At 40.8% G+C, this 12,047-nt stretch overlaps 1 protein-coding gene across 1 annotated transcript; it reads right to left on the bottom strand.

Annotated features, from left to right (window-relative positions):
- Positions 1-65: 65 nt before the first annotated feature.
- Positions 66-6,707, bottom strand: henmt1 (HEN methyltransferase 1; the record flags this gene model as incomplete). Its single annotated transcript, XM_083940799.1, has 8 exons — positions 66-175; positions 1,228-1,385; positions 2,067-2,242; positions 3,422-3,608; positions 3,777-3,959; positions 5,104-5,238; positions 5,632-5,744; positions 6,633-6,707. The coding sequence occupies 8 exons, from the start codon at positions 6,705-6,707 to the stop codon at positions 66-68; spliced, it is 1,137 nt and encodes a 378-aa protein (XP_083796925.1).
- Positions 6,708-12,047: the final 5,340 nt, after the last annotated feature.

Raw genomic sequence — 12,047 nt, 5'->3', positions numbered from 1 at the left:
AAATCCAGTTTCTACAGTGCAGTTGGGAATTGTTAGGGCAATAATAACCAAGAGAAACTATTTGCTCACTCAACAAATGAAACACTTGCATCCCAGTCCTCCTCTGGCTCAGCACTGTGGGAGCACTGGTGGACCTCTGCGTATCCACTGTCCTCCAAGTCCTCATGATCTTCATCTTCAGGGACAAAAAACAAATGAAGCACAAGTGTCACAACCACAGAAAACTTATTTGGCTCTTTGGTACTAATCAGGGGCAAATATTCAGCTATTCATCGCATTAGGATTACGAGCAATCATACACTTTACTGTCATTAAATCGCCTGAAAAAACACCAGTATAACTAAACACATCAGACTGGTGGTTATAACGCGACTCAGCCAGGCGCGTCTCCCTTCTCGGCTAAGATGGACGGCACGGCGCTGCAGTGTTTCAGTGGAGTTCATAAATTAGCGGCTAGTGGACTTCCTTTTGCTCAGAACACTGCGGTGAATTTCAACCTGCATGCATGTTTTTTATGCGTCATTGTTGAAACGGAGCAACTAGGACCTCTGAGTCGCTCTCGCACCCACCCCCTAACAAAACGCACTCTCAAACTGGGCTGAAATGGAAACACTGCTGCAACACGTGTCTTAAGTTATTCATTATTCTTCAAGGATTCTGTTACTCTACAGTTTTGAAAATAAAACGAGTACACAAATCCCAAAATTGAAGCGAACGAATATCCTAATAGTCAAATATTAAGGTCCAGCTCTACAGCAGAGCAGGAAATAAAGACTGCAAATTCACCTGATGATGCATTGTTTTAATAAGTGCAATGAGCCTAGTTGTGGAAAGTGGTAATTAGGGAAACTAAGCTAAGAGTCGAGTAGTCTGCTTAAGCCGAACATTACCAGCGGAGAAGAAATATACAAAGCACTAGAAGAGTTACTTGCTTATGAATTTTCACATCTTACGGAATATTTTCTTTCCTTTTTGCCATGTTTACATTATACACATAGTGTTCGGTTCATTGATGACTCTAAATTGCCCGTAGGTGTGAATGGTTGTCTGTCTCTGTTTGTCTCTATGTGTCCTGTGATAGACTGGCGTCCTGTCCAGGGTGGACCCCGCCTCACGCCCCGATGTCAGCTGGGATCGGCTCCAGCCCCTCGCGACAGGGACAAGCGGTTGAAGATGAATGAATGAATGAACATAATAGACATAAAAGTGATCAAATGTTGCCACTACCTCGCTCCTGGTCAATTAGAAGCACAGCAGAGCCGTCCGGGGTCAGTTTAACTTCAGGGTCATCCATCAGATGTCGTCTGAGATTACTGAGACTTCCACTCAGGGCGCTGACTTTGGGGCAGCAGCACCACACCACAGACAGAGGCACAGACACACACCTGCCAGCACACACAGAGGGTGACATTAAGACCTGAAACCCTTAGGATAGCTTTGAGGTCAATAATTTTTCAAATTCAAAATCAATGTTTAAAGTTTGGAAGACAACAGCTAACACTTTGCTGCGGTACGGTGATACTTTTTAATAGTTGGTAACATGGTTACAGTGTAGCAGGATAGGCAGTATCTTCACATCAGATGCCACGGAAACAAGGGCTGCGTTTGAGATCCGCACGCCACAAACTGCTCTCCAGCTCCCCATGGCCTACTGCTCCTCCTCCTCCTCAAGGAAACCCACCTACGCAATATGCAGGACTCCTGCTGCTGTTGGTCGTTTGTCCAAAACAGCTCTTCATCCTGATTTTTCATGTCTGCTCCACATGCTGCAGAGAGGTTGTTGTTTTCTTTAAAAAGAGAAACATAATCTGAGCTTTTTATGTATTTAAGTGGCCAAAAACATTTCAACAAACAACCTGGCAGGACAAAGCACAATGATATCCTGAAGAGACCTGATTTAGAGGAAACATACCAACAACATTGAGAAAAATAACCTCAATTCTGTTTTAGACAGTTAAAAATATTTCTGGTTGCTTTATTGCCTTCGAGATTCGAATAGTCATTGTGAGCAACTGTCGGGATGTTCTCCTGATTGTTTCTCTTCCATCTGCATTCATCACTCTGACGCTTTCCTTCCCTTCACCCTCGGCCATGCACAGTGTCCGTCATCCCTCTCACCAGTCTCCTCCTCCTCCTCCCTCCATCTTCTCTTCAGACTTTCTGTCCAGGACAACACCTCGCTCACAAGGACCCTCCGCAAGATGTTGTTGTCATGCAGGCTGGGGTAGTTTATACTGTACAGCTGATATAGAAACAGATAAAAAAAGACATAGATCAGACTATCATAGAGACCTTTACTGATGGTGAGAGTCCTGAGTGCCCCGCAGCACGCAGGGTAACAATATATCTCAAGGCCGCTGGTCAATAAGAGAAAGTCAATAATTACTCAGTCAGGTGTAGAAATATCTGGCTTGGAAAAATAATACTTTTCTTGCCTGCAAGTGTCATAACTTGGAACTGGAAGAGTGCCATCACAGTCTGTTAACGCCTGATTCTGACAAGCTGGTTTACTCATTTATAATTAAGATTTGGTTTGTGTTGATTGCAGTTTTCTATTTTTAAGAGGGCAGTTGGTGTGTGTGCGCCGCAGGCTTTCAGTACAGCAGACTACCAAGAGGGCCAATGTTGTGGTGACCAGAAGAGGACGACAAAGATGACAAACTCAAACTGTCCTCCGCGGTCGTGAACAGATTACTGAACGGGCCTACCAGGCAAAGACCCAGGGGCCCAAAGGGTCAAAGGGCCCAGACTCACACAATGGTGCTTAGATATAAAAACACAAAGCGACCACAACCACTAAATGACTGAAGGTAAATGCAAAACCATCTAAAACATACACGTAAACCTACATATAAACAACAAATGACCCAAAATGTCTACAAGGAGATGTAAAATGACAGAAAATAGACGTTATAGCAAAAACAATTAAAAAAAACGACCCCAAATAAAATTCAATTCAATTCAAATTCAATTCAATAAACTTTATTTGTCCCTGGGGGGCAATTCAGGGCAAACAGAGCAGCAAATAATGACAGTGCAACTATACAAAAACATTTTAACATTTAACATTTTAACCTAAAAATAGATCCATAATGACTTAAAAGAAATGTAAAACTAAAATATATGAAGTAAGCAAACGACTACTGTACAAGGAGATAAAAAATATGAGAGATGACTGTCTGAGTTTGGATGTCTTGTTATAAGTCGACAGGGTGGGGGCCCATGGTCTCATAATCCGTCATGTCCCTGGTTATAATGTTCTGGGGCTTGCAATGACCACAACGTTTTTCTTCAACTCTTTATTTTCACATTGATGTTTCTTTTATGAATTGATGATTTTCCTTACGATCACTCAAATGAAGATCCATTTTATCAGATTTTTTTTAAACCCAGCCCTAAGTCACGTAGAAAGTTTACTCACCAGTGTGTATGAAAACACGTCGTCATCATCCTCATCCAACAACTTCTTGCAGCCCCCTTTCCCCCCGAGCCGGTGAAACACACCAATCTGGGAGCAGAAGCCGACGCTCTCCGGGTGGCCTGGCGGTGCTCGTCCCACACCAGTGAACTCCACCTCATAACCAAACTCCAAACACACCTTCATAGCCCTGAGGGGGGATGTAATGTTGACAAAATTTAGTTTCGATGGAACAAAATGTGTTTTAGGTTGGATTCGTCCATTAACATTCCCTGTCGCTACCATCTTCATCACCACTAACGCCTTTGTGCCGTGGACCACACTTACAAATCAAACTGAAAAAGGAAAACCACCATACCAGGACTTGAACTCTGCTCTGGTCCACTCGAACTTGTGATCACAGTGCCTGAACCCTGTCAGTCCAGGGAGAAGAGGGTTGAACTCAGAGTTTGGGGTACTGACGATAACCTCCAGTGGGCTCATGTAACCAAACAGTACCTCGGAGAAGCGCTCCACATCAGCAAGAGTGAGGTGCTCGATGCTGCAGACAGCCAGGGAGGAAACATGGTGATACATGATGGCACAGAGGGGTCATGGAGAAAGAGAATGATGAAAACCAAACCGACAGAAAGACCAGGGGCCACATTTTCAAAGCAAACTTTCGGATTCATAAAAAGCATTCATCTCTTTTTAATTTCGGCCACAGTCCGACCTTCTGACGCTGCATTACGGTTCTCTCTACGGTTGTTTTGTCATAGTAATGCCCACGCTGTGCCCTCCAAACAACATGGTTTTCTCTCCAACAAGAACGTCAACTTCACATTGATTTCTTTTCCCCTCTCTGTGTTTGTCATGATGTCACTATGCATGAATATTCATTTTGGGCATTTCACTGACTATTTATAGGCATCTATGGGCGTGACATGAAGCCGCAAAAGCTGCACCACATTTAGAGTTGATTATGATTTATTAAAGGGAAACCGGAGTAGTATCGTGACATTGTTCATGATGACAGACTACAGCAGCGCCACCATGTGCACAGATTTATAAATCAAAATATGTTTTATGCGCATGCACGTCTTATGTTACGCCACCTTTGAAGTGGATTAAGGCACATCTCATCTTCAACCGCTTATCCGGCGTCAGGTCGCCGGGGCAGCAGCTCCACCCAAACTTCCCTTTCCTCCTCCCAGGTGGACGTGCCTGGAACACCTCCCTAGGGAGGCACCCAGGGTTCATCCTTACTAGATGCCCGAACCACCTTAACTGGCTCCTTTAAACGCAAAGGAGCAGCGGCTCTACTCCGAGTTCCTCACGGATGCTGAACTTCTCCCCCTCTCTCTAAGGGAGACTCCAGCCCCCCTCCTGAGAAAACCCATTTCGGCCGCTTGTACCCGCGACCTTGTTCTTTCGGTCATGATTAATTAATTAAGGCACAGTTTTAAATAATTAGGCCTTGGGTAAACATGAGGAAAAAGGTGGAGAAACAAGAAACAGTTCATCCCTTTATTCTGTACTCTGAACACCATGTAAGGTCAGAATCTCCCAGAGTGGACATATTGACACAGAACTAGAGCCCTGACTGAAGATATTCCCATTTTCTCCACCACAATAAGAAAACTAATAATACCAATAGCTGCAAACGCATGAAACTTGTAAGACATTGAACCACAACAGCCCCTTACAGCTCTATACTGGTCACCAGATCAAATCCTCTGAGGCGGGCGTCTTTCTGTGTGACTGAGCCCTGGTACAGCTCAATGCGCAGCTGATCATAGCTGGGCTGCAGATAGTCGGTGGATATAGGAGCTAATCCATGCCTGAAGGAACATATAAGCAGAGTGTACACATTATGAATCCACACAGCATTAACTTACTTAACTTAGCACAACAACAAAAAGCAGAAGAGAATCAAGAGTAAAAGCATCAACCTCGTATCCACCAAGCAGGTGAAAAAGAGGTTACTGCTGTATTTTATATCCTATATTCACGACTTGTTAGTTCTTCTTCTTATATATATTTGTATCATCCTAATTTCTTGTGTGTAGATTTGCATTTTGTGAGTATATTTCTGTATTTTTATGCATAAAACACCAGATCAAATCCCTTATCTGTAATATGACTGCATACTTGGTAGTGAAGTTCTGATGCTGTGCCCAGTCGTGGCTAATAAAAGTATCCCCTCCTGCCTTTGATTTTTACAACATACATACATGTGTTTTCTAACTTTGGTAGTGTTGATGTCCACTCCAACGAGCAGATCGATTTCACGGTGAAACTTTAGTTTTTTGAGAAGGGCGCACTCACTGCACCCCAAGTCCAACACCTGAGGAGGGAGAAATAACAATATATAACATTATAGTAACTAAAGCTCCTTTATCACTATGTAAAAAAACATACTAACATTTGTCTTTAGTGGGAAATGTTAATGGTGTCCACAGAATATACAAAAAAACATGGATATGGTAATCATTTAAATTGGAGGTATAAAACATGCCTATGTTAAAACTCCCAACACATTCTGAGGAAACTACTGTGTCTTTAACATATAGTCCTCACATTTTAAACACATTTTATTAATTTTTGTGGCATCTATTTCAGTGTTTTATTGTATATTTGCTGAGTAATTTTGTCTGCTTCTACCGTTGGTTTATCATCATTTCAGTTCCTTTATTTCTTAACTAATTAATTATTTTTTATGCAATAAGCACCGTTCTTCGTGGTTTAATGCATTTAATGTAAAGCAGTTTAAGCTGCACTATTTGTATGAAATGTGCTCTATAAATAAAAGGTTATTATCATTATTATTGTGATTAATGGAGTTTGGGGTCTTCAGTGGTAACTCCTCTGGTCAGTGTCCGTAAACTTGGCCGCAGTTGTTACCAAGGTTACGGCGGTAACGGCTAAGTTAGCACAAACGGCTTTGAAGTTAGAGCTAAATTTGTTTCCAGCTACATTTTTTATGGTTATTACTCTTAATAATGTTAAAAGATAACACGGCGAAGAACACAACTCATCATGAAGAGTATTTACGGCTAATAACTTGATTTAAGGTTGTGAAAATACACGTTACAAGCTAACATTAGCTCTGTGACGTCACGTATTGGGTACAAAAAAAGTTAACCGTTAGCTTTTGAATTTACCCAAAGAAACGTTGGCTTCTGGAGTTAAAGGGTAAAATACGCTACTGTTACTGTTCGTTAACGTTAGTCACCTTTTTGGGCTTGTTCCTCTTGACGAAATCGATGACAAATTGATGTCTCTGCCTGTGAAGCGGCGGACTGAACATTTTACCCAGCTAACGTGAAGACTAACCGGCGTAACAGCCCCGCCGGTCCCCTGAGGGCGCTGCTTTTATTATTGAGCAACGGTAACGGTAACGGGTGGTGAGTAACCTACGAATATAAGTAATAATGAAATGTTTTGAGTTAATTTAATTGTGTTAAATTAAAGTATAACTTCTTATCGTTGTAACCAAATATCGTTGTAACGGCCTAGCTGATATTTGTGTTTACAAGAGTGGGCAAAAGGAAGCTAACACCGGTGAATTAGCCGTGTGCTCCTCTTGGCCCTAGTCGGACACCCTGATCCCCTCGCTGTAAACACCGGGAGCTGCTGGTCGTCCACATTAACACCAATGTTATTAAAACATCCGAGACCATACCTCAGTCCTTCACAATACAATTAAATGCTTTAACAACTCCAAAATACATCGTAAAGTTCACTTTATTTCCATTTTTTAATGTAAACCACCACCTGAGCCGCTCAGGCCCAAACGTCCTTACTGCTTTCTCTCACCAACGTCACTTTTATTTAATAATTTGACATGTAAATGTTCATGTACAAATATGAAACATCACTTGGAGATTATTAGAAGTGTGTACATTAATTGTACTTGCACTTCGGCGGCAAACACCGAGTAAAAGCAACATGAAAACACCGGAAACTGCGGCAGACCGGATCCGTCCGGATAAGGATAATACCAGCGAACGGCGTCCGACTGGTGACACATTCCCTAAACAGAACATAGACTGTATAAAAGACACTTCAAGCAGTTTATCCGGTAAGTAACATTACATATCATTAACCAAACGTAGCATGTCAGCTAATATCAGCAAGAGCTAATGTTCCCTGATACTAGCTATATGTAGCTTCATCATGTATGTTCTGATAGCTGCTTGTCGGTCATTTCTGCATAGTTTTATTATTTATATGTGCTTATATGCGCTGTTGTAGGTTTAATTTTAATGTTTTGCCATACCGTTTGCTGAACCTGTCACATTTATATGGTGCATTCAAGTGCTTAAACAAATGAATATGCATTTTCACGTCTTAAATAAACAAAATCAAGTTCAGTTTAATTGCAGATGCATATTTCAGATGTAGTAACTTGCTTGTCTATCCAGTTTATTTGCACATCATTTTGTGATATGCAACTGTCACAAACAATCCTCAATTATTGCAGATGCATATTGCAGATGTGGTCACGTGTTAGTGGGAAAAAGTTAATGTGAATAAATATGTCATACTTTAATGTACAGTAGAGTCTGAATGCACAACAGTAAACATGTTTCTTTTATGTAGTCTATGGTACAGAACATGGACTGTGCTACCATCTGAAGCCTACACAGGGCCTCTCTCTCTCTCTTAATTTTCAATTGAATTCAATGGGCTTTATTGGCATGAATATATGCAAAAATACTGGTCTCTAAATAAAAATGCATGAAAAGCCCCCTCAAAAAATCTAAAAAGATTAAACCATATTTGTATGAAATGTGTTATACAAATACTTATTTATTTTGGTAGGACAGCAAAAATAAACCAATTTAGGATGTAAACCACTTTACTTTTGAAAGTGAAGATAATGAGTTTTAACACCCTGGTTTAGAAAAGGTATCGAATAATTCCCCAAAGGTATCTCGTCAGTGTGATAATGACTGAGGTGAAGATAAAGGGTTAATGTGGCAGAAAGAAAGAAAGAAAGAATAAATCATAGCCAGTTAAAGTAATTGAGGCCTATGTTAACAATGTGAGTTTCTGATATGTCCCACAGGAACTTATGTGTATCTGGGGCTGCTATAATTAGTCACAGCTTTAGATAGAAACACGCAACAAAGGAAGGTTTTCAACAATGGTGCTAACACAGAGGGGTGTTTTATTTCTGGGATTGTTAAAAAACAGATCTGTCAAAGTGTTCACAACATGAAAAGTCACATAGTACATCATCAAGAAAATATACTGCACGGTTTTTAAAAAATATTGCTTGATAAATTATTATTTTATTTGTTAACACTACTTTTTTTAGTTTAACAATCATTCAGAGAATCTAATAACCTACATCTCGAAAATAAAAGCATTTTTGATAAATAGAATTTGAGCAATACTTTCTTAATGCTATGATACCAGCCACAGTTACGGAAATGTATATGCGCTAACAAAGATTCATAAGCATTCAAATCTAAATGTCCTCCTCACGTTTGATCATTTATCCGTGGCATTTACCCCAAAAAACAATCATTTTATTGTAGCTTTGTAGTTGTAATCTTTTTTGACAATTTCCTTCTGAAGTTCTTAGAGATTGAACTATTAACAACTGTGTTATGGATGCTACAGAATGAAGAAAATAAACTTATAACCCTTATTTCTGCTGAGTCCAGTGTCTATTTAAGTGGGTCTGTGGTATTTCATTGGGAGGCACCAGTGGTTCGGCATATTGGCTTGGAGTAGTTGCTTTGGTTGACGGTGTTTTCGGCGGCCAGCCTGATGCAGTAGGTGGTCCATGGCTTGAGCCCAGTCTCTTTGTAAGAATTACCTTCCGCAGTCGCCACTATAGCTGGCTGAGAGGCCTGCTGGTCTTTCTGTTCCTCCTCGATTACGACCGTGTACACGGTTGCGTCATCCACTGTCGTCCAATTCACGTACAAGAAGACTCCATTTACTGTCACAGTCACTTCTGGGGTTTCCAGATCTGAGACAGAGAGAGAGAGAGAGAGACGGGTGAGGAATGAACACTGGTTTCACACTTAAGGCCTAAAAGGATTTCAGATTGAGGGGCCGTCCATAAGAACGCGGGTAAATTTGAAACCGTGTTGGATGGATGGATGTGGACGGAGTTTTTTTTTTATCACTTTTTTAAACTGTGGCTCAGTGCCAGAGATGGTCGTCCTCCATTCGAGAGATCGGCGCTTCGATCCCCAGCTCCCCCGGTCCACATGTTGAAGTGTCCTTGGGCAAGACATTGAGCCCCGAATTGCTCCTTGTGCTGCGCATGGGTGTGTGAATGTGGTGTGAATGGCTACATTAGATTAGACGTTATGTAGATGTCCACTGCCATCAGTGTGAATGTCTGTGTGAATGGGTGAATGTGACAAGTAGCGTGAAAGCGCCTTGAGTAGTCAGAAGACTAGAAAAGCGCTATATAAGTCCAAGTCCATAAAAGTTTGGTTTCAATAATACCTGTGTTCGTGTGAACTAGGCCTTAGGTTCTCAGACAACACTTACTTTTTTCTAGATGGGCGTAGATTTCACCAGCTCGCAAATCTCTTCTTCTGCGAGCTCCTACTGGACCTGAGAAAGGGGAGAAATACTTAATACAAATGTCTGAAACTGGATTTTAAAATAGCAATAGAGGGGGGGAAAAGTGATTCAATGAAACAGAACATAGGTTTGATTTTGCAGTGAGATAATTATAGCTGTTAACTATACTGTTAACACGAACTCTGGGGACTGACAGCAAGTAATGCAGGACCTTTCTGAGCTTTGTGAGTTTTCTAGAAGGAGCAACAAAGAGATAACTATTCATGCATTAACTGGAGCACGTTTATCATACATATACAGAAATGGGACAAAATTAGAGGCAAGAAATATGCAAAATTAGGAGGGTTTTGTTTTACTGTGTGATTGCTTTTTTCCATTACATCCATCCCAATCAAATCAAACCAAACAGGAAATCACAGCAGAGTTTGTTTGAACCAAATCAAACCAGTTAAGTGTGAAAGCACCCTCATCTACTCGTACGGCACTGGACAGTAAGGGATTTTGCTGATAAAAGTATACAGATCCAGAAGAAGAAACAATTAAATACAAGACAAATCTATCAGGATTTGACTCTTGCAGCAAGAGCTAAGACTGATTTATGGAGCCCCGTGTTGTGTTTTCTCTGACCTGTAATATCTTGGTTAGGGATGCTCTCTCCTTCCGCATTGCTGGATGTCACTTCAGTGGAGTAAGGATCGAAGTTGGTCAGCTGGCAGGAGAGCCCGGTGGTGCTGCAAAGCTCGACTCGGTCGGCCCCAGACCCGTTGTAGACAGTGTAGCTCGTGGCAAACACTGATGCATCCCAGGAAAGCACAGCAGACTGTGTGTCACCGCTGTACTCCACATTCTGAGGAGGGCAGGGGACTGGGAAGAAACATCAAAATGCTGTTAACAGAAGGACTGTGGGATTTAGTATTTTAAATATGTATCATGTTTAGGCAACAATAGGTCTTTAACATGAAAGAAAATAGCCAGTTTCTCAAAGTCCAAGATGATGTCTTTAAATATTTTGGTTAGTCCAAAATCCAAAAGATATTCCCTTTAATAAGATATAAAATTGAGAAAAAGCAGGAAATATCCATGTCTAGAGGCTGGAAACAGCATTTTCTGCCATTTATGCATGAAAAAATTACTTTAATGATTAATCGATTATCAATATAGTTTACCGTTATTTTTTAGGTTAGGATTATTTTTCTATTAATCATCAAAATGATTAGTCAACTCATCATTGCAGCTCTAAGAAGGACACGTAAGTGCTTATCAATGTGTAGTATTTGTCAACACTGATTATAATTTAACTCCTATATGTGCTTACAACTATATTAGTGTGTTTAAAACCATTTATTTAATGTGTATACTGATAATAAATGCTACATAGAGGGACTTAAAAGTACTGTCAGTTTGTAAACCTCAACCCAAAATGAGAAAGGAAGAAAAACATTTTTTTGTATAAATATATAAAGGTCACGCTTCACCTTGTGTATAAAGTTAAAAATGAGTGCGGTGTTAAGTCACCTGTGACTCCAGTAAAGGCATCGGACGGCTCGCTGACCCCAGCTGAGTTTCTGGAGCGTACGGTGAGGTTATAAGCTGTGCTGCAAGGCATCGGGAGCTCAAAGTACGTCATGGGCAGCCAATAAGAAGTGACGTCCATCACAGCACCCGGGTCGTTTTGGACGTGACCGATTACCTCCACAAGGTACTCAACGTCAGAACAGTTGACGCTGTCCCATGACGTCATGGCCCAGTGAGTTTGACCTATCCTCTGCATCCGGACGTTCAGACCAGTCGGAGCACATGGCGCTGAGGAGGTAAGAGCTTAAGTGAATATCACAGCATTGTTTAATAATTTTCTAGCTAGCGTTCTTCCGTTGTACCACTAGATTATGTACTACATTGCAGCTATTAAACTAAACCGCAGGAAAATGTTAATGTTTTAATATATACGTAATATATATAAACAAATAAATCTAAAGCACTGGAAAAGAAATCAGAAAAATAAAAAAAAAATTTAAATAAGTTTTTCCACATTTTTAAAATCTTAAAATAAATGTGTGCTCAATTAACTATTCGTAGCATAATTATGGATTCA

Source organism: Echiichthys vipera (genome assembly GCF_963691815.1).
Source record: "Echiichthys vipera genome assembly, chromosome: 3".
In the NCBI taxonomy this organism is placed as follows: domain Eukaryota; kingdom Metazoa; phylum Chordata; class Actinopteri; order Perciformes; family Trachinidae; genus Echiichthys; species Echiichthys vipera.
Note: the sequence above shows the minus strand (reverse complement) of the source record. Positions and strands in the feature narration are given on the sequence as shown.